Consider the following 26,270-nt stretch of genomic DNA (forward strand, 5'->3'; position numbering starts at 1 on the left):
GTAAATGTGTAACAAAGGAAAAAATACATAAAGTTGGATGTTTTTTCCACTTCATACGTCTTTGATACATGTTGCAGAAGCTGTCTCGGAGAGTCTGGGGGCCATCATGGAAGGTGTGAAACCAAAACCACATGCCAGACCTACTGATGTTACCCAGGAATGTTCTTATCATTTTCAGGCTGCAGTGATAACAGCTTCCCATCCTCTCCCATTCATGGATGCACACTGCAGTCCTAACAGTAGTGACTAAAAGGGGGAAAATGGATGAAAGAGAGTATGAAGAGGAAGAGGAAAAAGTTAGTAGGTGAAGGGTTAGTGGACACTGCTTCCTCATCTTCAGCGTGACAGGCAACCCACCCTCAGGAAAAAGACAGATAAAAGAACAACCACTGTCACCTCCTCCTTTCTTCTCCTTCAGTGTGCACTTCCCCTTTAAAGTATCTGAGAGGAACAGCCTCACTCTTCTGCCCGCTTCGTCTCTCTTCTGGTTTGTAGGGAGGATTTGAGAGGCTGCTGTGGCTGACTTGACTGAGAAAGGATCCTGAAGGATAAAGAAGAAGCTCCTGAAGGATAAAGAAGAAGCTCCTGAAGGATAAAGAAGAAGCTCCTAATGTTTATGGTGGAGGCTGCACCTTCTACTTGTGGATATGACATGCAGGGGAACAGGCTTGAAGATATCAGGAGAGTGACAGGAAGCAAAAGGATTTCTTTTGTCAAAGGGTACATGACTGGATTGTTCAGCCCAAGGTAAAACTCTTATTCTTATTATAAAAGTTCATATTTTGCAAGATTTCATTATGTATTTCTGGTGTTCTGTTTTAGGTCATCAGTTTTTACATTACAGGACTGCAGGGTTACAAATTATTTGAACTATTTGAATTGTGAAGCGCCATTTTATTTCTTGAAAAAACTCTTTACAAGTGCCTCTTATAAGACGACACTTCTGAAAAAAATGGCTTGACAATACATTTTAGTCAAAAGTTACAGATATATCCAACATAACCAGGCAGAAAGCATAAAATACATCTTAAACTGCATTTAAGCAATAATGTTGAAAGACTTATTAGATTCTGTGTATCCACCTTTTAAAGAGCCTTTAGACAGTAATTGTTGAAACTGTGACAGGACTTTGATACCATAAAGTTCCCTTCATAGAGCTTGTTTGCTTGCAGATTGTATGTAATGGACATGTTGCAGCGTTAATCTCCAACATCATTATCATATATAATGTTTCATTTTTCATATAAATGATTGTTGCACAGTTGCAAATAGTTGTGTTTTAAAATCTTATGCTAAACATCTATAATAAACAGTGTTGGGGTAGTTACTCAAAATGTTTTATTTATTACTCATTACTCTTTTAAAAAGCAATACTTTTATGTTACTTATTACACTACTAATTATATTTCTCTTCTGCTATACTCCCCATAAAATGGATAATTCTCCCCAAAATGAAGACTTATGACGGTTAAAATCCAGTTTTGTTTGTTTGTTAAAATCAAAGAAATGTGAATATTTCCAGCTGCTGAATATCAGTGTTTCCATCTTCCAAGATAGTTTCCTCCACGATTACAAAAATGAATCCATGGATGTGATTGGACTGACTTGTCATCATCATCAGCTTGGAGTTTGGTTCCTATGTTTCTGTTCTCACTTTCATCAACAACAGATTTTTGCATCAGAGTTACGTAGACTTCGTAGTTTTCAATTCAGTTTATTTTCAGTTAGTTTCAAGAGTGGGTTTCCTCATTTGGTTTTAGTTCTTATGTGTTGTTTGTTATTTCCGTTAACTGAAATGTTTTTTTCACACCTTGTTTTAGTCTTTACTTTGGTTTCAGTTAACAATCACAACCTTGTTAGACGTGAATTTACTTCCCATTCATTTTTATGTGGAACAAAACTCTTTGAGCTATGTTAGCTCTCCCCTCAGTTGGACACAGAGTGGGTTGGGGAGTGGCAGTACAACGGTATTATTATTTTTCCCACCGGCATTCTGCGAAGAGTCCCTTTAACTGCAGCAGTGGAGAAATGGTTCAGCAGTGGTGCTGTTTGTGGTGCCATGGACACCACTGGCCACCCCTCGCCTCCGCCATTGCCTCCAAGGCCTTGTATCACTTTCTAAAATATAATACTGTAGATACAAAGAGAGGTGTAACTCCATCCCATCCAGTCCCATCTGATGAATTATTAAATGACAGTGGCTGTTAGATAACAAATGGGTTAAATTTGTTTCTGTGTTCAAGAGATGAGAGACGGGAACACTGCAGGCCATAGTTGTTGTGTTGTAACTGTCCTCTTCACTGACTTGCCTGCAGAAAGTTTCTCTATCGCATACAAAGACGCCAAAGAGAAAATGTGTTATATAGCATGAAGCAGAGTATATATATATATATATATATATATATATATATATATATATATATATACAGCATCGAACAGGGTGTTCTGTGTCATTTTCTTCAGGCTTTAACACATAAAACAAGAAGAACAGGTTTACCTTGGTGGAGAAAATGCCCTGCAAGTGGCAAATTTAATAAAAGTACTGCAGTTGATCTTAATCTTAAACAGCTGCTTTGTGTTTGTTGCTACAGGCATACATATAATGAAATACAGGGTAGGGGTGTTATGGATTTATGCAATCATTTTGGTCTCAATGATTTATCCAAAGTAGCCATAAAAAAATGCAGGTGAACATAAATCACCAGATGAGACAGAAACAGTGTGTGTATTACTAAACCGAAACAGGACTATACCTCCATCTACCTGAAGCTCCTGCTGTTTTCATTAATGTCCTTCTCTCAGCTCCTCCACTCTTTTATCTCCATCTTCTACATTAAATATTGCCCGTTTCATCTTTCTCTGCTCTTCCCTTCAAATGCAGTGAGAATAAATAATTTAAAATCTCCTTCTCTCTACTTGAGAGGGGTCTGAAATCTTTTCCCTTTTGAGCTTTAACATTACACTTTGACAACATGCTCCTTTTATTTCAGTCAGGAGGATTTGTCTGTCTTTATCCCCAGTGGTAGTTTATAGTTTCCTGTCATGGTAGCATGACTAGGCTTGAGTTGACTCTTGAACTCTGGAATTGCTTGAGCTTAACGGAATGTTAAGCTTTTATTAAATTAAACTGGCTTTCAAGAAGTCTCCGCAGCCTGAATTGACGTATTTATCTTCTTTGAACATCTGCAGTACTTGTTCTGAGCTTCACAGTGTATTGTTATCTTCTCTTTCCGGTTTGGTTTCATTCCACAATCAATTTCTGATAATCCACTCTGCTCCACTGCCTGCTACATTTTCTATTGAATCTCTTTTTTCAACTCCACTGAATTGCATTTCCTCTGTTTCTACAAGCCTGTTTATGCATCTTGAGCAATAACAACAAACTAGATGTTCACCAAATAGGTTAGCATAAACTCTCAGTTCACCCGCTACCGCTTCTTTAACAAGGTTTCTCCTTCCCCACAGGGTAGCTGTTGCTTAATGGGAGTGGAGCCGGGCTGTGAATGGGAGGAAGTCTGCAGATTTCACACATGATGGACTGCAACGACTCCCATGCCCTGCTCTCTAAGGAGCAGCTCATCTATGCCATCACAATACCGCTGTCGACCTCCATCATCTTGGCCAACCTGGTCATCATCCTGGGCATCGCCTGGAACCGCCAGCTCCACAACACGCCCAACTACTTCTTCCTCAGCCTGTTAGTGGCAGATCTGTGCACGGGCGTGGCGCTGCCTTTCATACCGTTGATGGGTTTGAACCGGGAGTTGAGTTTGAGCTCCTGCATGGTGGCTCACATTTTCCCAAACTTCCTCTTCCTGGCGTTCCTTTTAAACCTGGTAATGGTGCACTATGAGCGCTACATTTGCATCGTCGACCCCTTGCATTACAATAACTTGTGGATGCATCGTAGTTTTCCTCTAGCATTGCTGGTGGTGTGGGCGCCACCGCTTCTGTACGCATCTCTACCTGCTTTTGGGTGGAATAACTGGACAGGGCCAGATTGGAACGGCTGTTGCCCAAGCAGCCAACAGATAATGCCACTTTCAAACTGTTCGGCGAACAGAACCACATGCTGCTCGTACAGGCGAGTATTCCCCAACGCGTTTATCTACTTGGAGGTGTATGGACTCGTCTTACCTGCTATTCTTACCATCGCTGGCATGACTGGCCGCGTTTTATGGATCACCCGAGGCCAGCTGAAGGACATTTGTCGTCTCCATCGCTCAGTGGAGCGAGGAAGTCAGGCCTCGGACCGAGAGCAGAAGCTGAACCTGCGGTACACTCGCTGCGTGGTGGCGGTGTCACTGACCTTTCTGGCATGTTGGGTTCCCTACCTCATTTACATGCACGTCTGCATAGCCTTCTTGATGAGTGACACCAAGTGGAACTCCACCACCCACATCGTGCTCTCGTGCACCGGTATTGGAAGCATGGCTGTGGTGCCGCTGGTTCTCGGCCTGGCTAACAGGCAGTATACCGAACCAGCTTACAAACTTCTCCAGAAACTCAGAGACAGATGGAGGCGACGGACGCAGGGATCAGAGGAGGAAGTGGCCGTCTAAAGAAAGACTGATGAATATGAATATTTATGAGGATGTATTCCGCAAGAAATGATGTTACTAGGGTTGATGAACATCATGCCCACAGTATACTGATTAAGGCCACCGGGGGGGGGGGGGATAACACATTTCCGTTGATTCTTTCACAATTTACTTATCAATGATCCCAAAAAAAGGCCACCCATTGTTTTACCACCACTACACTGGGTGACTGTACTTTCTGAAGGTTTACCACAGATTTTCATAATTTAACTGACAATATTACTGTATCAGGAGATACAGAAAATGTAAAAATATTGTCTCTGCTTCTCCGTAATTTAACTCATTCTTTTAACCACTGAAAAATAAGGATTTGCTTTGTCGTAGAGATGGACATTTTGTAGGATTAGCCGAAAGACAATACCAATACTGAGCTATAGTCCATCACGGGGTCTTGCTCTCCTGATGGCTTTAATTGTTGTCATCGTACAGGCCTTTATGTTGGTGTTAACTTCCAGTCACATTTCACACTGGGCTGATAAATAAAATGCAGTTGGAAAAGCAGGTGATCATGGGAAAAAACCTCACAGGTACACTTTAAAATACAAGGCTGTAATTATTACTGGGCCGGGGGTGGAAAATTACCCACGTACGCACTGAATTAAAATCAGATGAAATCACTCCACCTCCCTTAGAGAAATAAATCCAGTCTGAATGGTCCTTTTAGAGGCCACAGCCATACTAGCACTCTGTGAGGCTAATTAGACATCAGCATGCATACATTGCTACTGTACTGATGTCTAGCAGGTAACATTATAATAATATAGCTTATTTTTCTTGTATTTCCATAAACATTTCATGTGAAAAATCTCACAATAATCTTTTCTTTGTTTCATAATAAATAATATATCTACTCATTTGGACATTACTGAATTCTCTTAAGCCTCCTAGAGATAAGGAGCAAAATAATAAATCTGTCTAACGCAAATTATCTTGACCTGGCAGGAGTTTATACACAGATTGTGATATCTTATCTGTGAATATCTTCTTTTGTTGATAAAAGTGTGACAGCTCTGTGAACAGATAAAATATACAGAGTTGAGACAAATTTCTGATATTGCACAGACTTTTATTTATAAGACAGTCAAGTGTTCTTTTGGATATTACTGCTATCTCAAGAGCTGATTAGGTCAGACAAATAAAGATCTGTGCATCGAGAGAAAAAAAGAGCATTTTAAGATCTTAAATGAGGATCGCACTGACAGGAGAAATTATATCTCTAGAGATTAATTTAAAAAGTATAAGAAAATGGTCAAAATCTCATGTTGAAGCTGAATTGAGCTCAGTTATATCTAAGAGAAATAGACTGGATTTTCCTTCCGTCTTCACCATGAATACATTGTGAGGAAAGACGTACAGTATATCCTCCTTTCTCTGTGCTGCCTGCTTCAGACATCAATTTAAGAGGTCATAGTTTTTCTCCATCTCTCACCCACCTGCTTGCAATGTTTACTCCTACTTCCCTAAGTAGTGTTTATCTATATACTGGTATGCAAGCTGAAGAGGGGAGAGGGTGCATCCACAGTCCGTCATACATCTACAACACATGAGGGGATTAAGGCTTAAGCAAGAACTCGCAGGAAAGAGACATGGAAATGAAAATCCACAAAGTTATGAGTTTCCAGTTTCTGCCATATAAATGATAATGATAGATAAATGTTGGTTAAATACTGTAAAAAGCAGTCTTGTGCTTCAGAGAAACATCTGCTGCTTGCAAATTGTATTTGAAGAATGAAACTTTAATTTGCTGTAAAGATCCATTCAAGGGAAATTAGATTTTTATTTGAGACTTGATTAAACAAATTGTATGCCGTGCTATTTGTTCCCCCAATCAAGATGTGGTTTTAAATGGGTACATACAGTATGTGGGTGGACAAGAGACAGCCAGTAAAGGCGAGCTGGAAAAGCAGACTTTAATGAGATTAAAGAGCAAACAAGGTCTGAACTGTTGTGGGACATTAGGAGAGATGGGATATCATCATGGGGTCAGGGTACACTCTGTATGTCTTTTGTCTGTGTTGCTTTGCTAAGCCAAGTTTGTTTTCCACATCGGAATATTGTGTACGTACGTGTCTGGAAGACAGAGGAGAACCGGGAGAGGAGGAGGAGGAGGTGGAAGGAAAAATGAAGACAGGGGGAGACTTTCGGGCTCCAGCTCCTAATGAGTAGAAAGCCTCTGACCGGTTTTATCTAACAAACACACTGTGCCCAAATTGTGTCTGGATTCTTTACATATAAGTAATGGTTCAACATTTTTGTAAATATTCACTCCGAGAGTGGAATGAGAAGATCGACACCACTTTCACTCCTCTCTGTTAAATGTAGCTGGAGCGGCTAGCCGCCTGGCCCTGCCTTGGGGTACCAAAATCTGCCCACCGACACCTCCAAAGCTAATTAATTAACAGGTTATGTCTTGATTGTTTATTTTAGTCTATACGGAAAGTGTAATAACTACAATATGCCATTTGATGTGTGTAATTTTTACACTTTTTGCATGGATTAAACAACTGAGATTTATCGTATTAATCATTAAGTTTTAAAGGGTAGATTTGGACAGAGCCAGGCTAGAAATATAAATATATTTCACAAATATCTAAATATTTCTTTAAGTAAATAGTAGTGAGTAAATGGAAAAAAAGAAGAAAGCAGACACATTGTTTATGTTGCTTTATTTATTGATTGTATTCCATTGCAAATACTTGTCACCTTAACAGTAAACACTGTATTGTATTGATTTCCGTGTGATTGCTTTGACATATTGACATATAAGGTGCAGATAGGAGAGAGAACAGTTCCAAAGTTGATAAAATGTATAGCATTCAAGGCTTGCAGAAAACATTTCCATCAGCACCACTGAAACAGACAAAAAAAGAGTGTATTTGTGGGTGGTTTTGTATTATGAAAAGCCATTTTGTGCCAGATCCAAGTATGCCCGCCCTTAACGTGACCTCTCGTGATTCTAGGAAACAACTTTGTGTATGTCCCTCCTGATATTAACAAGATGTGGACCACCAGAACACAAAACCAGAACCACTCCTTTAACCACCTGCTTGATCCTCATTTTATGGGTCACTTCATTAAGAAAACTTAGCTGTCAGAGGTTTGAGACAAACAGCTGCAAGAAAGCCGAAAAAATACATTGAGCGTAACCAGGAACACCACAAGTCTTTGCAAATGCAAACACAGACAAGAAAACCTTCTTAAAAACACTGCTTGACATAAACAAGATGTCTCCAACTTCAAGAATGGATTCTAGGAAAAAACGTTAAACCTGCCAAGATGCTATTGTTAGACTGTTCACTTTACCAGAGAGCACACAAACGAAGGATTATTGCGTTGAAAGTCACTGTCATAATTATACTTAGGAATGTTTAATTTAATTTAACTTAATTTTAATATTTTAAATTCACATTTTGTGGATATACTGTAATGCTGTAGACAGAGGAGTGATGGACAGTGCCGGTCATTCTTCAGTGTAATGGGAACTTTCGGACACAACTCTTCCTGCCTCCACTTCCACCCGGATCAGCAGGCGTTTCTTGGAGGAGCCGTACGCTGGCAGGATAACGGCGTCTGTCGGGATATAGGTGGTGGCCGGGACGATGGTGGGTTCTGGGGCTCGTGGCTTCTCTGGAGGGTGAACGTCTGCGTGCAAGCAAGGACTTGGATTGGTTGGTTTGTTTTTAGAAATCTGAGCGAAAGAGAGGTTTGATTTTAGTGGGACACAAAACATGAATCAGTCATGAGAATGCTGGTATGAATGATATGGATTTGTTTCTCTCACCATGTCCATTTTTCTCCACTACTGTTTTGTTGGCCTAAATATTATAGTTATATTCAATTTAGTTTTTAGGTACCTCTTAACCTTCTTGGTCTACCTCCACTTCAGTTAGTGATTTCATACATTTCCCAGAATTCCTTTAAACAACATCCTGACAGGGAAGATTTTAGCTAGTTGCTTTAAGTTAAAAGTGGGCAAGCAGTACTTTGTGTACATTTGGACACTGTACCATGAGTACATTAACTAAAGTACTGTACTTAAGTACAATTTTGAGGTACTTTACTTAGTATTTCTATTGAGTATTTCCATTTTATGTTACTTTATACTTCCTATACACTACACTTCAGGGGGAAATGTTGTATTTTTTTCTCCCCTACATGTTTTGATGAATTTAGTTACTATAACAGGTTGAGATTATTAATACAAAATATTATCAACAAATAAAATATTAAATATTATTAAAGATTAAGCTATCCAACAGTATATAATTAATTGAAATTAGCCTCCCCTTTACCAGCTGCAACAATAAAGAGACCATATTGTGTTTTTTGGGGTGTTTTACACTGTTAGTATGTTATATAGATTTTTTTGTGCATGTAAGGTCTGAAAAGTGACAAAACCTAAAGTCAAAGTGATTTCCACATCTTTACATTTGTCCAGCACCAGTGGGGGAAAAGTCATTCACACCCAGAAGCGACCAAATGAACCCAGAAATGGTTGCTAATTCCAGAAAAGTCAGAAAAAGCAACAAAAAAGAGAAAAAAAGATTCTCACCTGAGTTGCGCATGAGGACGTTCATTCTTCACAGAGATGGAGCAGAGACAGTTGTTAGTGAAAACATTAATGCATCATTTCAACAAACATGAGAGAACACATGGAATAGAAGCTCAGGCATTTTGCTCTCACCCAGATCCCCACTGCTCACATACCTCTGTTCCTCGCCCTCCAGCAGCTTGCGGTAGGTGGCGATCTCGATGTCCAGGGCCAGCTTGAGGTTCATCAGCTCTTGGTGTTCGCGGATCTGTCCGGCTAAATCCTGCTTGGCACGCCTCAGAGCCTCCTCCAGCTGGACGATGTCCTCCCGGGCCTTATCCAGGTTTCCGTCACCTTCTGTCCTCAGATCATTGATTTCCTTCTTCAGGGACTCTTCCTAACAGGAAAAAAGAGGAGAAAATCAGAGGCTGTCTGGATGGATAAGATTTAAGCCTAAATTCTATATATGAACTTCATCTGTGTAGTCCCAACCTTCCTTCGGAGAGCTTCCAGGTCCCCATTGAGCCTCTGGATGAAGCGCACCATGTCTGAGATGTCCCTCTTTAAATCACGCACTTCCATCTCGCGCTGTCCTACATTTAGCACCATGGCATCCATCTAAGTGGGGGTGAAGAAGGGAAAAAACAGTCAAATTTGAATGATATTGAGAATTCATGCAGTATCGGGCCTCACAGGCTTTGTACTGAGAATCACATAATAATTTATTAGATGGATTTAGTGGTGTAAAGACATGTAGAATAAGCACCTGACTTCGTAAGCTCAAAAAAGCCAAGTGCTATGTCTTCTTCTTTGGGTATGAGCTTCCTTTTCCTCACCTTTTTCTGGTTCCATTGCTCGGCTTCCTCCCTGGTACGGGAGGCCATGTTGGCATACTGTCTCTTGACACTGTCGACAATCTCGTCCATGTCCAGAGACCGCTGGCTGTTGTCGCGCAAGATTACTGTCTCGTTCTGGACTTGGGACTCCAGCTCCTTGATCTCCTGCAGGGGGCAGACATGGATACAACAAAGTTAGTTTCATGTTCAGTGTCAGTTTGTCTGTCTGTTTCATGCTCATACAGTCCTTTCCCACTATATTTGATGACCTGTTGTCCTGTACAGCTATGGTTGCATACCATTTTTGTCTCACATAACACCAAAGTCAGAGGAGCTTAAACCTCCTTCATCATCATCATCATAACTGTTTATCCACTACTCTTAGCTCATAATTTAGAGAAGATACGCATCACAAAAAATAATTTGTTGGTTTCCTCCTGAACACACCGTCACAGTACATTGATATATTTATTATTATACTGTTATGTAACTATGTAAGTTGTTGTTACAGTGTCTCCTTTGGGTCAAACAGGTTGTAGCTTCACAGATTAGAGAGAAAGAACAACAAGGGGAGAGACCAATGAAAACAAAATAAACCTTATCTTTACCTCATCATAGCCAAGCCTTAGGAAGTCAAGTTTTCCCATCAGGTCCTCCAGTTCCAGAACCTGATCTACTGTCGCCAAGTGACCTTCATCTGCATCCTGTTATGAACACACATTAAACCAAAAATGTACATATCTATGAAATACAGCACAGTTTATGCAATACAACACAACAATTGATTTAAATCGTCTGAAATTCTTTAAAAGGTAACCTGTATAGTACATGTATTTCAAGTTTTGTTGTTTCTAAATGGTTCCAGTACCTTTTTGGTGACAATAAACTCATTCTCCAGGTCAGCTTTCCTCTGAAGCTCGTCTTCATAGCTGAAACCAAGAGAAAATAAAGGGTGAATTATTAAATTGTGCCAATGACGACCAAAATCAGAACATCTTGTATGTGTGCACAGCTTGTTTTTTTTTTTATTTAAAGACATAGTGGAGGTTTAGTGAGTCTAAACAGTGAATTAGAAAAGAAAATCAGTCATTCAGTCAAATCAGTTACACCGTGACCTGCTGACCTCTTCTTGGTTTCCTCCACCTCGTCCTGCTTCTTGAGCAGCTCGGCCTGCAGTTTCTGCTGGTCGCGGAGCAAGTTCTCGATCTGCCTCTCCAGCTCGTTCTCCATCTGCCTGACGATCTCGTCGATTTTCCCATCGTAGTCCTCCTGCTCCTTGAGGATCTTCAGCTTTGTGTCGAGCTTTTTGTTCTCATCCTCCAGGTTTTTCACCTGAGACAGGAGACAGACAAAGTGAGGGAGGGGGGGCGCTGGTGGACAGAAATGCAACAACAACAAAAAAAGCGAACAAAACAGCTGTAAGAAAGAAATGCCAGGTGTGGATATATGCTGTAGCTAGATGCCAAGTTTTACATCTTATTATTATGATAATGACAGGTGAGGATTTTTTTGCACACTCCAAAAATGTATGTGTAGCTTCTTATCATGTTTGTTTGGAAAGAAATAGGTGTTGTTGTGCTGTTTGTTTTCACCCATTTACTCAGAAAGCAGCACAGTCTAAATACAGTACAGTGTGGTTCAGGTTATGTTGACACACTGACCCTTATAGACCACGGACTTACAGTTATCTAACTATCCACAAGGTGGCGTCCTACATGTAACCTCCACCATCCTTTACATGAAGTGAAGCCTATTCATGGCCTCAGGTCACAGAATTACAGGCAGGCTGTCGTAAGTCATGCTCAAGGACTGGAAACAGGTTTTCTCCTCCACAAAGGCTTGTTTTTACTTTGATCTTGAACTTAATATTGATCTGTATGTATGACGGTTCGAATAAAAAAATTACTGAATAAACCAAACAAAATCAATAAATATTTTGAAATAAATAATGAAAATAACCCCAAAAAACTATTGAATTATATTAAATAAATCATATTTAATAGTTTACATGTATTACACAGGTTTTTATTTAGTTATAACTTCTGTATTTTTTTATTGCCTAATTTTAAGAACATTTTAAAAAGTATAAAATAAAGTATAATAAAATTAAATTGTGTTTATATGGAAATGAATTAATTTAACCAAAGATATATCGCAAATAGTAATAATATAATTTACCAACCTTGTCAATCAACCTGACGAACTTGTCATTAAGTCCAACCATGTCGTCCTTCTCCCTGGATTTGCCCGACGAGTCCACTCTGTTGTTGGTCGGGGAGCTCTTCACCGGTCCCGCAGTGCCGGGGGTGTAGGACTGGCTGCTGTAGTCTCTTGGTTTCGACATTCTGAAGCTTGTAGCAGAGAGCTGACAACTGGAAGCTGAACAGGTGAGCGGTGAAGGTACCTGCAGCCCTCCGGATCACCATCTTTTAAGGTGGACAAGGACCACCCATCACCTCCCCAAAACCCTGCATGCGTCCAATCAGAAAAGGACAAGTGCGTGGTTATAGTTAAAAAACAGGAAAAGTCAACATGAAATACTTGAATTTCGACTCTGCACCAGTTTGTCCAGGAGTGGGGAGCCAATGGTAACACTGTGGGCGGATTGGTGTGTAATAAACAGGTATAAAACCTACCTGTACATAGCTGTCATCCATCCTCCAGGTGACTCTCCAGTCTGAAACAGTCTCTGTCAGTCAGTGTCAGCTCTCTCACATCCAGCACCAATCATGCCTTCAAACACTGCCGCCAGTATGTTTGGTGGAGCCGGGGGAAGGGGCTCCAGGGTGTCCGTGGCGAGCCTGGAGGGGCTGCGTAACGTGCTGCGCAACGAGCCGGAAAAGGACTCCGCTCCGGCTGCTCCACCAAAACCTGTAGCTGCCCCAACTCCTGCCGCCCCGGCCGCTCCTCCAGCCCCCGCGGACGACAAGAAGACACTGCGGGGTCTGAACGACCGGCTGTCCGGCTACCTGGGCAGGGTGAGGCAGCTGGAGAAGGAAAACGGAGATCTGCAGAAACAGATCGATGACATTTTGGCCAAGAGAGAAGCACCCGAGGGGCGCAACTGGGATGCGATTGAGAAACCCCTGGAGGACCTCAAGAAGCAGGTTGGTCATTTTATTTATTTATTTTCCATGCTTACATCCATGCAAATTTTAAAAAATCTAATAAAATGGTGTTAAAATGGTTATCAATCATTCCTCTTTTTAGATCAAAGACATCACCATGGACAACGCCAAACTATTGCTCCAGATTGACAACACCAAACTGGCTGATGATGACTTCAAGAACAAGTGAGTTTCATGTAGTCTAGATTAAAACAGTCAACAATTTAGATGACAATTGAGATTAAAGTGTAAGAGTCAGTGGTTGTGTGGATCATTGTTGGGTTCCTCCTCCTGTGTGCAGGCTGGAGGATGAGTCAAAGGCACGGAAGGAATTAGAGAAAGACTTGGAGGATCTGAAGAAGACCATTGAGGATACCAAACTGAACCACCAGCAGACCCAGAAAGAGATTGATTTGGTGAAAGGGGAGCTTGATCGCCTGGAGAAGGAACACAAAGAGGTGAGACTGAAGCAAAGAAAAAGCTCACAGTTTAAAATCAGCTAATGAAATTGGACTGTGTGGAGTCTGATGCTTATAACTGTTGCAGGAGGTGGATGCCCTGCGTGAGAAGATCAAGAACTCTGTGGTGACAGTGGAGATTGATTCCCAGGACTCCAACCTGGCCGAGAAGCTCAACAACATTCGCGCCCAGTATGAGAAACTGGCCCAGAAGAACCTGAAGGAGACAGAGGACTGGTATCAGAGCAAGGTATGTGACCTCATGTGTGTTTTCTTTCTCCGTACTAACTCCTCTCTCCCCCTCTGTGTATCTCACCATTCCCATCTTGTCTTGCCCTCTCCAGTTTGAAAACATCAAGGTGGTGGAGGCACAAAGCAACGAGGACTTGCAGTCTGGAAAGACGGAGTTAAAGGAACTGATCAAACGGAGGCAGACTCTGGAAATTAAGATCCAGAGTCTGCACAGCACGGTAACCACACACACACACACACACACACACACACACACACACACAAGCCAGTACAGTAGAAGTAGAGATACTTGTGGAAAAAAAGGTAAAAGTAGAAGCACTGATTCATCTTCTTTTCCTTAAGTAAAAGTAAAAAAGTACATTGTTTTTGTCACATTATGTCTGTTGTGCGTGATATGAACCAGTCTTGAAGTTGGGAAGGGGCACAATGATGCAAAAAATAACTGGAATTCCCTTCAAGTTTAAACATGTAAGGAGAATAAAGTACAGGTATTTGTGTAAAAATGTAGGAGGTAAAATACTTATTTTATACTTATAATATAATCACACTACAGCATATGCAAAATTCAGGGACATCAGTCATACTTCATATCACGCTCAAACCTTAAGCTCGAAATTTTCAAATTTCAGGCATGTAATAGAACCAAAGTCTGTCAGGAATTATAAAACCACCCTCAGGGCTCTAACCCTACCTGGCCTTTACACAAGAATCCCTGACGGCTCTGTTATTATGCTTTACACCTGTGATCTGTCTTAGTCTGACAGGCCACCCAGATCTGCTCTTGCACAAAAAAACAAGGTCAAGGCTCCTGAGAAGTCACAGTCACCTTTTATATGTGTTCTATTAAGGTTTTGTCTTCTTGGTCTGTTATGCGATGACTAAAAATGATCCATGTATTCCTGTTCAGATCCACAATCTGGAGGAAACCCTGAGGAACACCAAACTGGAGTATGGTATGCGCCTGGGCCCTCTCAACCAGGTGATACAGGACCTGGAAGCAGAGCTTACAGAAGTGAGGTCACAGGTGGAGCGCCTCGTTGAAAACAACAACAACCTGCTGTGTGTGAAGATGAAGCTGGAGGCGGAAATCGCTGGCTACCAGCATCTGATTCATGGAATGACGGCCGATGTTGAAAGGTGAGGATGGTCAGATGGTCATGATGTTAGAGCTTTAGATGAATCATTTTTTGCGCAAATGAAATTCTGTTGTTGGGTTCAAAATATAAATGAGGAAATAAAAAATTAATACTTTCGAAAGAAAACAACAAACCAGAAAATATTGCAGATTTTACTCCCTTGTCCATTTTGCTAAAAACATGATAAACTGTGTGTTAATATGATACTACAGCAGTAACAGGTATTAAAGTTCACATTTAAAATTTGTAAATCACATCTTTCTTGCATTTTTCTTTCATTAATTTGAGATGGACTAAATGAGTAAATCTTCCATAAATCCTGCATTTGGAATTTTGGGAAATACACTAAAAATGTATTTCCCGAAATGTTGAACTGCTTCTTTAAAAGGTTAAAAGGGACAGCACACACAAAAACATGATTTATCTGCCTTAGCATACTTATCCTCCTCTTCCCTAACAGCTTGGAGTTTGCTTTAGAGGACGCCTTGGACGGCGGTAAGTTCTGGAATCCGGCCGGAAAAAAACATACTTAATAAAATAAAATCACAATGACTCCAGCATGTTTGTGATGATCGAACAGTTTATCTCTGCCACCAGAAAGTGACCTGGCTTATGACATTCCTCACTGCATAATGAATGAAATATGAATGTTATGGGGATGCACTAACCATAGTTAAACTTGAAATCTAACCCTTTTTGAAGGAATAGTTTTGGGAAATATGCTTTCTTTTCAAGAGTTAGATGGGAAGATTGGTACCACTCATATTGTTGATTAAATATAAGGATACAGCCAGTAGCTGGTTAGCTTAGCTTAGCACAAAGACTGGAAACAGAAACACCCAACTTGTTTCTGTTTCTCTAAGCGAATGGCAGCTGGCCCTAGATGAATATTTAATGGACGACATATAAAAGCGTTGTGGATCTTCTCATCGTTCTCATTATTTCCCAAAACGTAAAATGATCCCTTTAAAGCTGCTCATGTCACTAAACTGCACTCAACCGTCACATTGCACCCTGTAACTGCATGTAATCACAGCCAATTTTAACACTGCATGGGAATAAATGTAATGATTTTAACAATCAAATCACTCAAAAAGAAAGAATATATATATGGAAATATATCATTTTTTGACAAACTCTGGTGACATTCTGGTCACTAGCAGAAACACACATATTAAAGGAAATCTGAAGAACCAAAAGGATGCTAAACACTGAACCTGTACAATCTGATTATTCTTGTTTCCAGACCAACAGAAGCCTGATGATGAGGTTTCCAAGCAGCAGGAGGTGCAGGCAGGAGAGGATGCCGGAGCAGATAAAGCCCCTGCAACTGCCTAAGGAGACATCAACAAGACCGAGAAAGCACAGAGCAACGGCCCCACTGAAATTAAAAAATGAGAAGGATTCATCCTCTTCCTCTTGAATGAAGATGGAAAGCCCAAGAAAGAGGAAGGCCAAAGCCTGATCTTTAAGAGCTTTTTTCTGCTTGTAACAGTATAAACCTGTAAAGCTACTATGACCTTGTTAAGTTGTATTTACTAATATGTCATCAAATAAATACTTTTACTTTGGAAAGAAAGTTTCATTTCCTCACTCTTTTCAGACGTGAATTACGCGGCAACACTTATTTTATCTTCATACAATATATTTGAACAATCACAAAGTGCAAGGATTCACAAGCAGGGATACTTTTGTAGTTGCCAGGGTGTACACAGAAAGATTATGAGGTACAGCAGCTAATAAAAAAATATATATATTATGATTTTGCAAAATAAACACTTGTGTGTGTTTAGCAGGGAAATAAATAGGGCTCTTTTCCAACAGATTGCTAGGCTATTATCAATTAATATGATTGAGGATTTTGATAATTAAAAATTATGAAATATTCCCATCAAGGAGACAGCATGCAATGTCTTGTTTAGTCCTACCAGAATAAAAGCCAAAATATTAAATTTACCACAATGTAAGACCACTTTAAAAAAAAACTATCTCTACATTTAATCAGTATTTAGTGCCTACATTCAATGTGGAGTGCATATTGGCTAGTTAGCCAGCAGGCAACGGAGGAAATTAATAAATAGCTAAAGGTAACCCACCAGTGGCTGAAACATCCAGCTTCTGTTACTCCACGTGCAGTAGGATGAATGCCACAAACTAAAATAAGAAAAGGCCTAAACATCAATTGGATGAAAATAAAAAATAATAAATGTCCTACATATGAGGACTTAAAATGCAAACCATCTACACATTAAATATACATATATTCAGAATTGGCATGTTAAGAAATAAATATAGTTCCCAGCAAACAAATGAAGCAAAATGTCAGGTGAAAACTTAAAAGATTTTGGATAGTTTTTAGTTTATTTCAATGATTTTAAGAGGATATCATGAGCTCAAGAGAGAAAACAGTCTATAGTCATAAGTGGTTGTACAAGAGTCACAAAGTCAGCACACACGACTACCAGATGCTTTTTTTGTAAGAGTGATTTATTTTATTTTTTCAAATGACAATGGTACACACGACATGAAAGCACAGAGAGGGAGGAAGGGGGGATTGAAATCATCCAACACATGGATATTGCATGGTGAGGGTTGAAGGGCAAGCAAAGAGTACCAAATGGAGTAAAAGATATCGTATCAAAAATTTCATTTCATTTTTTTCATATATATATTTATATAGGACTAATAATTCTCTTTAACTATGCAAAGCAAGGAATGCCCTTTTTCCATTTATCTTGAGCCTTGGCTTTCCCTAAGTAGAGCCAACATTATTATTCATTAAAAAAAAAAAAGAAAGACTGGACACGGTTTAGGGGTTGGGCGGGGGCATTTAGAGGCGTCCTGGATTCCTGTCCGATGTGGCGTCGAGTCTCAGTGTAGCGCGTTTGGGCGTGTCCAGGGGGGTTTGGATTTCTCTGGTGGGGGGGCTGGACTCAGCGGGAGAAGGTTTTTCCACTGAAAGTCAAACAAAAGACATATTAGACGGCACACAAAGGATTTACTTTTAAGGTCTTTCCTGGTACTCACTCACCTCAAACCCTTCAGGAGGAACTACAGTATATTTCAACATCCACCGCTGTTGTTACTTTTGGATGGTTACATGGCTGACATAAGAGCGGTTCCAATCAAACTCTTGGCAAGAAAGCAATTCTTATTGTCATATTTCTCTTTCATTTACATTGGCATGTAGTTTATGCCTGTTTTAGCACACACAGTTACCATCAAATGCCTACTGCGTGACCAAGTCTCACTGATAAGTGCTTTGAGCTTTGCCATGTCTTCAATTGACACTTACATTTCAGGTATGTATTCCTGAGAATTTCTTAGCGGTTCGGTTTCTTAGTTGTTTTGTAGCCAAACCCAGGTGTCGTGAAATATTTGAAACTCACAAAAGATGGCAGCTATGGGGGTTCCCTCCTACTTATTCCAGTTACACATTAACCACACAACAAAGACTCTCTGTATTCCGACAGTGTATATTTTCCAATTATTTCAGAGCTACAAAGCTAAAAAACTGTATGTGCAACTGTTTTAGCAAAGCGGAGAGCTGTAAAAATTCCTCTCTGACTCACTTCAAACACTGCAAAAACAGTGGCCACACACACATACACACACCTCAAAAACACACAAAGATACAGAGCTTCAGACTGCAGTCGACAAACAAAAAGACAGAAGAGAAATCATTTTAGAAAATGGCAGAGGTGGGTGTATCTCAAAGCCGAATCTGCTTTTATTTAGCAAAATCATTCATAGTTCATCTTAAATGAAGACCCATAAAAATGCTCATGATTCATGAACACTGCAGCAGGTCTTCATTTACGGTATGCACAGCGCAACAGGCAGAGAGGAGGAATCTGTCAGATTAAATATGAAAGAGTTGGGTCCAAATCCTAAAATAGGATTCAAGGCATCAAAAACAAACAAAAAAAAAAACCTCTTTGATTGCAAAATCATGCTGACAACACCGTCAACCTTAGCCCTTATCTTGTTGTTCTTACATGAATGCTTTGGTTCAGTAGAGATCTCTGATGTGAATGATGACTCTGAATCTGAGCTATGGTGTAGGAAGAAGAAGAGGTGGGTGTCGGTAGGAAAGGGAGGGTAGAGTCTACTTACGACATGGTCTTCATCTCCTTTTTCTCGGCGTCGGGCCGAGCGCGGTTCAGCACCTTGAGGAAGTCTGATGTCTTGGCCCTCATACGTGTGTGAATGTAGGCCTGCGGGAGGGAGATCCCCATCAGGTATTCATCATGAATAGTGATCATAACTCGTCCTCTAATCGTGGAATGAATCTTACACAAGGATGCGAATGCAGACTTTTTGTTTGTGAAGAGTAAGGAGTCAACATTTGGCGTCAGGTGCTCTAACACAGTGTGCAGCAGGGACAAAGACAACAGTGAAAGGTTGTTTTGACTCTTCCTCAAGCTTAACCCACTCACAACTGTCCATAAATCCATCTGTCATGTCACCCACACAAACTCCCTTTTGTCTGAGGTAAAAACATCCACAATCCCGTTCCTGAACACCGGATACTTGCAAAATAACAGAAAGGCCTAATGCATTACTCTGAAATGTCAGGCATTCAAAATATGGCTTTGATTAGGGTTTACAATTGACAAGAGTTCATTTGAGGAACCATTAGGAGGATGTCTCATGTTGTGTAATGTGTACACAAAAGGCCAAAGTGGCAGAGCAAGTCGTTGCCAGGTAGGGCCTTCGTTTGATCTCACCTATGGCTGGACTTTCTATTGAGGGGAAGGCACTTTAAAAGACATAATTTTACACAAGATGAGGTTTATGGCTTGTTTGCAGTCTGTGATTAAAGCTGTCGAGCAAGTTTTCAACAGGTTAGCCCCACAGATATATTTAGCTGGGGTGGCCCCTAACCTAAGAACCTTAAATCCCAGAACAGACTCATTTAAACTTTACAAATTTAGAGCCAAGAAAAAGAAAAAAATACTACATTAATTATCTAAAAGGCCTCATTTAAAAAAAAAAAAAAAAAAAAACAAACAAACTGCAATTTCCCAGCTTGGGATCAATAAAGTATATCTATCCATCTATTAAATATCAGGAAAATAAGGTGTTTTTTTTCCTCTGCAGGTGCTAGGTAGGCTTTATTTGGTAAGTGAGTCAGAAATCTTTAAACATGACAAATTTAAAGATAATATTGGGGAACTGTATCCATTTCCATCTCACAAACATTCCCTGACCCTACAGAGCATTTTTGAAGAAAACCCTTGAGGAAACTCAAAGAACGAGCATTGGTTCTGATATTGGACCCAGGTTTAAGTTGAACTGACCTTGGAGCACTTTATGTGGTAGTGCAGGTAGTCCCTGAAGGTGTGGATGAGGTTGATGGTGTTGTCTCTGGCATTGGCATTGGTGTGACGGGGGAACAGGACTGAACACAACCAAACAGTGCATTAACATCGGCATCAAATGAGTAAATTAGTTAAAAATAATCAGAGCTAACAATCAGGTTTCAGCCAGGTACTGACCGAAGGTGATGTATCCAATGTTGTCCCCGACAGCGGCGTCCGTGTCCTTCAGCTCCAGTGGGGGCTCCCTGTGGCTGAAGAGCACCTGGGGGGCTGTGTGGCTGGCTCGCCGACCCTCTTTGAACTCCTGCAGACAGAACGGGTATGTGTAGAGTAGATGAAGAAAATTCACACGGAATGATATCTGCAAGCCAGTTCCGGCCCCCTACTGGTTTGGTCATGTGATCGGCAGTATGCTATACTGATGTAGAGGAACATAGGTTGTGGATTTACCATGGATGTAAATATATAATGTGCTGGCTCCCAGCTCCCTGGACCCGGGTCTAGCACACATCATATGGCTTGTCATATGTTAGCAAAAGGGGCATGTCTGCACATCCTCCCCCACAGGGACCTTTTGAAGCTCTACAAACAGACGTTTGTATGCAAAATATAATGGATGAGACAATGTATGTGTATATACATTTACACGCTGGCCTGTAGCCTCAGCTTGCAAGAAGGCTGACAGTGTTTCTTTAGCAAAATGCCTGCTCAAGTTATGGCATAGCACAGGCCGTCAATTCAGACAGAGGTAGTTCTTTCACTGGACAAATAATGAATGAACTCTGGAAAACAAATAATGAATGATCTGCAGGGCTAGCTGAAGGACAAAATGGATCCTGAAATACAAACTAGCCAAGCTGTGTACTGAAACAGGCCTGAAATGGACAGTGGAGTTGCCTCTTGGAGCTTTCTTGCTAGCTATGTAGCTAGCTGAAATAAATTAGTATAGGTAAGAGTGCTATGTTCAATTCAGTGGGTTTCAGTCTAATATAACCTCACCAGCTTTACTCAGGGACTACATGTGGCCTCACACACCTGCATGAAGACTTTGCCAATGATGACGTCGTCGTCGTCTTTGAACACTGTGCTGAATACCACTGTCACCCTGTCTTTCTTGGCCTCCACATACCTGAGAAGACAGGAGAAAACAGGAGAAGACAAAAGAAAAAAGGAGAAGACATGTCAGAGGTAAAGAATTACCTGGAGGTAAATGCATCACCACAAAAACGAGAGCATGACCCTGTGAGGCCTAAAACATTTTTCCCATACAGAATGCCTACTACAAAACACATTTGTAGACCATTAGACCATTTGAAACCAAGCTCTTCCCTTCTGCCTTCATAAGACATCTGATACTGAAAGCTTTCAAACTCTCTGCCACGTACATGGACTCATCATCTCTGTAGTGGACCACGGCCCTCTGCTCGCCCTCTTTGCCTTCTTCCTGGAACTTGAAGTACTTTTCGAACACTGAGGCGAAGCAGTTCCTCTTGAGCATCCCCGCCTGGTGGACGACCTCGTCTTTATTGGCTGGTAGTGCGTCCAGGTCGTAGAGGAGGGACACGTTGTAGCCTGAAACCGAGAGCGACGATGATTACAGATTATAGAAAAATATGCAAAGAGTTATGGCTCACAGTCAGCCACAACGTTTAATTTAAGTGCAAACTAACAGATAACAGGAAAAGATACTAATGAGGAACAACGTTTGCATTCTATGTGCTATGTGAAAGATTATTTTAAACCTGATCTGATTGAGGCCTAAATAGCTCAATCAATAATTCAAAAGGCAAACTAACATAGGTTGACAGTCATTTATAAAAAGGAGATCAGTAACTTACCAGCCTCTGTTGAAACCAGGAAGTTCCCATAGACCCTCTTGAGCAGCTGAAATTAAAAATATGACCTTTATTTATATCACACTTCTCTAAATACAGTTCTCAAAAGAAGAACTTCACAGAAAAGCCATGACACAAACAAAAGAAATAAAAAAAGAAATTAACATTGTAAACTTCAAGGCAAAATCGTAGGTCACAGCAAAGACAATGTCTTTAATACAGGAACTGTAAAAGCTTTTGAAAATTTAATTTTGAAAAGCAAAGCTCTTAACGTTGGCCCTGATGCTGCTTTGTTGATGCTAGAACAGAGAAAGGGCCCCAAGACTTTAAGAGGATTGATGATTAGGTTCTTTCTTTTGATTAACCTTAACCATTGATTTTGAAGTACAAACACTTCAGTGATTTTCATAGACTGTGGGAATCCCCAGAGACTAAGCATGTGGTTTAAGAGAAGAGAACTAGCAGAAAAAAAAACTCACTCTGCAACAAAATGCAGAAACAGGGTATGTGGGGGGGTTATAACACAGGGGCCTCTTTAATGGATACCTGTCATTGTGGAATGTGAAGTGGGCTTCGCAACAATATGCAAATAAAACTCAGGTAGCAAGAACATGCAAATCAAGCTCAAGTATGGCGACAATGTACCACGAGGAGTCAAAAGATAATCCCTAATTTAAAATCAGAGCAGTATTTCAGCAAAACCAAATATGTCAAACATAAGAAGATAAGAAAGTGTGAGAAAAAAACAAAAACAGGCCTCCCTTCCCCTGACTGCTTTCCAGACTTTACACAGGCTGAATCACTGAATGTGACACTGTTGAACCATTCACTTATCCCTCTGCTCTTGAGCTTTAGGGAACAAGGAGGGAAGTCAGTGGACGCCAGCCAAGACATTCATACACAGTGGCTGCTGCTCGCAGTCAGCACTTCCTCGCCGGGGGTGAGTCATACAAACTCACTTCCTGTTTCTACCAGAAGCCTCAGCAGCTGCTTTCTTCCATACATGGCAACAGAGCTCTTGTGGTGGAGGTGTGTGTGTGTGTGTGTGTGTGTGTGTGTGTGTGTGTGTGTGTGTGTGTGTGTAGATAGAAATCATAACCTCATTCAGCTTTTTTAAAAATATTATCAAGACTGCAGTTCAAAATAAAATTATCACTCAAATCAAAAGACTAAGATCAAAGCGGCTGTTGATCTCCGAGAAGATAGTCTGCGTGACCAGTTGCAGCAACAGTTCGTCAGAAAACCACGATGCCTTTTTAAAAAAATACTTTTTAAACTCCAGTTTAAGACTGAAAACACAAGAAGGGTTCAGCCCTTGGAATATGATAACATCATTACAGACGTTATAAGGTTTTTCCAGGACTTGCAGACACCCCGGTTTGAGCTAGATGTGTTTATACAGTAGCTGCACATGTGTTCAAGGATGTAAAATGTGGTATTTAATCTCAAAACCAGGCCCTGTTTCTGTCTGAACAGGCACATAGAAACATTTTCCAGACTATCCATTTTTGTGTGTGTGTGTGTGTGTGTGTGTGTCGTACCTCGTCAGCCCCATGCTCCTGAAGCTCCTTGTAGAACTTCAGGGAGATGCTGACCATCACTTTGGTCTTGTCCCCATTGGGGTTGGAGATGTGGTACAAGACGCCATCGAAATCTGCAGCAGAGATGTTTAGAATTAAAGCCTGCAGGTGATTAATGAGGGACAACCTGACCCTTTACTTCTGGCAACTTGACACACTGACACATTTTGTACTTGTGCCACCTTAATTAGAAACCTAAATTCCTGCCGATGCCCTTGCAATTATTTCAAATCAATTTCACATGTGAGACGTAACAGTTTGTGCCATTTAGCTGCAATTACTGGCAGGATGGACCTTTACAACAGGTTAATTGCACAATAGGAAAATAGCTGCTATGATGACAGCATAAGCAATGACAGCTAAAAATCTGTATCACCACAAGAAATGGCTTTAACACTTGATAATAGTGCTAAAAACCAACCGAATCAACACAACCAAGATGTTAAGCAGCTGTGGTAACTGTAATGGAAATGTTTAAAGAACCTACATGACCTGGACCCTTTGACCTGGTCATTGTGAAAACATTCACAACCTTTGCCTGAGGGTGTGTTGAGACTTCACTGAGCAGCCACGGACATGAAAAGACTCGCCACTATCTGTTTTTCTTCCCTAGAATTAAGGACTTGGGTGTAACTGTGTTAGAGGGACGCTTAAACAGATAAATTGGTACTGCCTCTTAAAATCTTCACTCAGTTCAAGCCTTCACGGTACTACGGTATATGTGACTGTTTGTGTCGAGTCCATTCGTTGATGACTGTATAAGCCCTTACAAAAAGTACAGTATCATACCTTTATGCTTTATTTAACAAATGGCCACCACGTAACCAAGGACATTCAGAAGAAACTACATTGGGTGTGTAGCGAGCGGTCAGATAAGGTGCCACATAATCTCACCTGCGAACGTCACATCGACAGCCTCTGGCTTGGTTCTGCAAGGAGAAAATAAAGTTAGGAGATGCGTGATATGGCTCACTTTGTAAACTCTACCGCATAGGAACAGCAAAATGATCAATTAGTGCATCATTTATTAAACTAATTTTCCCCCTGAGCATCAATAAATAAATATTTGTGATTCTGATTATTTAATGTGTTTTTCTGACATTTTATAGACTAAACAATCAGCAGAGAAATCTGCAAATTAATAAAAAATGAAAATAACTGTTAGTTGTCACCCTAGATGTAACACAGGCAACAACAAAAAATACCGACTTTATTAACTAACTAGATGAAAAACACAAGTAAAGTTTATGTCTATGACATTTTGTTGACATTTACAATTACAACTCGTATTTAAAGGCGGATTTCCTTCTTAAATAAATAATCTCGACTATATGGTACTTCTTTTAATAAACCAACCAAACACTAAATATCGGGTATGCGGCAGTATATGAATACTTTTGAGCTGGATGTTGCAGCAGTATGTGAATACTTTTGAGCTGGATGTTGCAGCAGTATGTGAATACTTTTGAGCTGGATGTTGCAGCAGTATGTGAATACTTTTGAGCTGGATGTTGCAGCAGTATGTGAATACTTTTGAGCTGGATGTTGCAGCAGTATATGAATACTTTTGAGCTGGATGTTGCAGCAGCTTGTCCAAGCTACAAATTCACAGACTTGTCTCAGCTGGACTTCAGGAATGCGGAAGCCGGAGAAAGGGGCGATGGTTGGCTAACAAGTAGCTGCTAACTGGTGCTATGGTGCCGTGGAAAGCAAATAAAAGCCCTTTAATAAGTGGAAATACCAACTTTAATATCATATAAATCAGCCCTGAGTTGTTTTACGAAGTGGCTAATGGCTAACGCAGACCCGGATATGAGCAGTTTTTGTTAACGCGACAGACTCCTTAGCAAATGGGTCTCATTAGCGGCTTTAATTCTCAAGTTAAAGTTCATTAAATGTTTTTAATAAATACCAAGAGGAGTCATTAATAGACGTTAGTGAATATCCAACACATTAAGCTCCGCTAGCCACAAACAGCAGCTGTACCGCGGTCGGCTAGCTACTTATGAAGCTACACAGCCTCGTAAAACGTCTCAAAATGTCGTTAAAGTGAGTCCGTGTCGAGCCGGCTGGAGCAGAATAAACTAAAAACACTGCATTGATCGTGTGTGTGTGTGTGTGTGGAGGGTAGAGGGGAGAGGGGGTTCAAACCCTGGCCGCACACGGACCGTGCAGACACACCCCAGCCGGACATCTTCAGTGAAATGCTAACGGGGGGAGCTAGCTGTCGTTAGCATCGGTAGCCAGGGGTAACAATGATTTCTCACCCGTTGGATGCGCCGTCGAACTTCAACGACAGCGTCTCTTCTATAATGCGGTTATTGATTTCTAACAGGATCATCGCAGCGGACGCCGGTGTCGAGGAAAAAGGGGGGGATGATCGGATAAACCTCTTTGTGTCAAATTCTGCAAAAAAATTTTTTTCTTCCTCCCTTTGACAGACCGAACCGCTTCCGCCGAGGCTTCTTCCGCCTGTCGCTTCCGCGTGTTTTACACTCAGGACCGCATAACAGGAGGATGCCCACACTGTTGCCTGTAATAAATTCGTAATGACAATATTGAGATATTCAGGCAGATTGGGTGGGAATAAACTGGGGTATCAATAAGTTA

General features: G+C 40.8%; 4 protein-coding genes across 5 annotated transcripts; 2 read left to right on the plus strand and 2 right to left on the minus strand.

The window, feature by feature from the left end:
- The first annotated feature begins 355 nt into the window (after positions 1–355).
- LOC127378399 (G-protein coupled bile acid receptor 1-like) lies at positions 356–7,332 on the plus strand. Its single transcript, XM_051427215.1, has 2 exons — positions 356–747; positions 3,466–7,332. Exon 2 carries the CDS (start codon positions 3,504–3,506, stop codon positions 4,560–4,562), a length of 1,059 nt encoding a protein of 352 aa, XP_051283175.1. The 5' UTR covers positions 356–747; positions 3,466–3,503; the 3' UTR covers positions 4,563–7,332.
- Positions 7,251–12,436, minus strand: LOC127378398 (keratin, type II cytoskeletal 8-like). The gene is made up of 9 exons (XM_051427214.1): positions 12,151–12,436; positions 11,092–11,300; positions 10,837–10,897; positions 10,577–10,672; positions 9,969–10,133; positions 9,625–9,750; positions 9,309–9,529; positions 9,154–9,179; positions 7,251–8,289 (listed from the first exon to the last, which is right to left on the minus strand). Exons 1-9 carry the CDS (start codon positions 12,310–12,312, stop codon positions 8,282–8,284), a joined length of 1,074 nt encoding a protein of 357 aa, XP_051283174.1. The 5' UTR covers positions 12,313–12,436; the 3' UTR covers positions 7,251–8,281.
- A 173-nt stretch (positions 12,437–12,609) lies between these two features.
- LOC127378391 (keratin, type I cytoskeletal 18-like) lies at positions 12,610–16,500 on the plus strand. Of its 2 annotated transcripts, XM_051427206.1 has the most exons (8): positions 12,611–13,075; positions 13,179–13,261; positions 13,377–13,533; positions 13,622–13,783; positions 13,878–14,003; positions 14,693–14,922; positions 15,382–15,416; positions 16,168–16,500. In XM_051427206.1, the coding sequence occupies exons 1-8, from the start codon at positions 12,698–12,700 to the stop codon at positions 16,257–16,259; spliced, it is 1,263 nt and encodes a 420-aa protein (XP_051283166.1). In that variant the 5' UTR covers positions 12,611–12,697; the 3' UTR covers positions 16,260–16,500. The 2 variants fall into 2 exon arrangements, with proteins under 2 accessions (XP_051283167.1, XP_051283166.1); XM_051427207.1 differs by lacking the exon at positions 15,382–15,416 and having other exon boundaries at positions 12,610–13,075.
- Positions 16,501–17,390: 890 nt separating this feature from the next.
- On the minus strand, positions 17,391–26,142 carry arpc2 (actin related protein 2/3 complex, subunit 2). Its single transcript, XM_051427221.1, has 10 exons — positions 25,928–26,142; positions 24,555–24,589; positions 23,622–23,734; positions 22,084–22,129; positions 21,631–21,817; positions 21,281–21,374; positions 20,423–20,549; positions 20,225–20,325; positions 19,038–19,138; positions 17,391–17,876 (listed from the first exon to the last, which is right to left on the minus strand). Exons 1-10 carry the CDS (start codon positions 25,999–26,001, stop codon positions 17,855–17,857), a joined length of 900 nt encoding a protein of 299 aa, XP_051283181.1. The 5' UTR covers positions 26,002–26,142; the 3' UTR covers positions 17,391–17,854.
- Positions 26,143–26,270: the final 128 nt, after the last annotated feature.

This window comes from Dicentrarchus labrax, unplaced genomic scaffold (assembly GCF_905237075.1).
Source record: "Dicentrarchus labrax unplaced genomic scaffold, dlabrax2021, whole genome shotgun sequence".
Taxonomy (NCBI): Eukaryota; Metazoa; Chordata; class Actinopteri; family Moronidae; genus Dicentrarchus; species Dicentrarchus labrax.

Coding starts and splice junctions, on each gene's coding strand:
- LOC127378399 (XM_051427215.1), top strand. CDS start 3,504: ATGGGAGGAAGTCTGCAGATTTCACACATGATGGACTGCAACGACTCC.
- LOC127378398 (XM_051427214.1), bottom strand. CDS start 12,312: ATGTCGAAACCAAGAGACTACAGCAGCCAGTCCTACACCCCCGGCACT. Junction 10,898..11,091: donor GTGGAGGAAACCAAGAAGAG/GTCAGCAGGTCA, acceptor TCTTGGTTTCAG/CTATGAAGACGAGCTTCAGA. Junction 9,180..9,308: donor CTGGAGGGCGAGGAACAGAG/GTATGTGAGCAG, acceptor ATCTCTGTGAAG/AATGAACGTCCTCATGCGCA.
- LOC127378391 (XM_051427206.1), top strand. CDS start 12,698: ATGCCTTCAAACACTGCCGCCAGTATGTTTGGTGGAGCCGGGGGAAGG. Junction 13,076..13,178: donor TGGAGGACCTCAAGAAGCAG/GTTGGTCATTTT, acceptor TCCTCTTTTTAG/ATCAAAGACATCACCATGGA. Junction 13,534..13,621: donor TGGAGAAGGAACACAAAGAG/GTGAGACTGAAG, acceptor TAACTGTTGCAG/GAGGTGGATGCCCTGCGTGA.
- arpc2 (XM_051427221.1), bottom strand. CDS start 26,001: ATGATCCTGTTAGAAATCAATAACCGCATTATAGAAGAGACGCTGTCG. Junction 21,375..21,630: donor TACAGAGATGATGAGTCCAT/GTACGTGGCAGA, acceptor CTGTCTTCTCAG/GTATGTGGAGGCCAAGAAAG. Junction 17,877..19,037: donor AAGGAGATGAAGACCATGTC/GTAAGTAGACTC, acceptor TTTGACTTTCAG/TGGAAAAACCTTCTCCCGCT.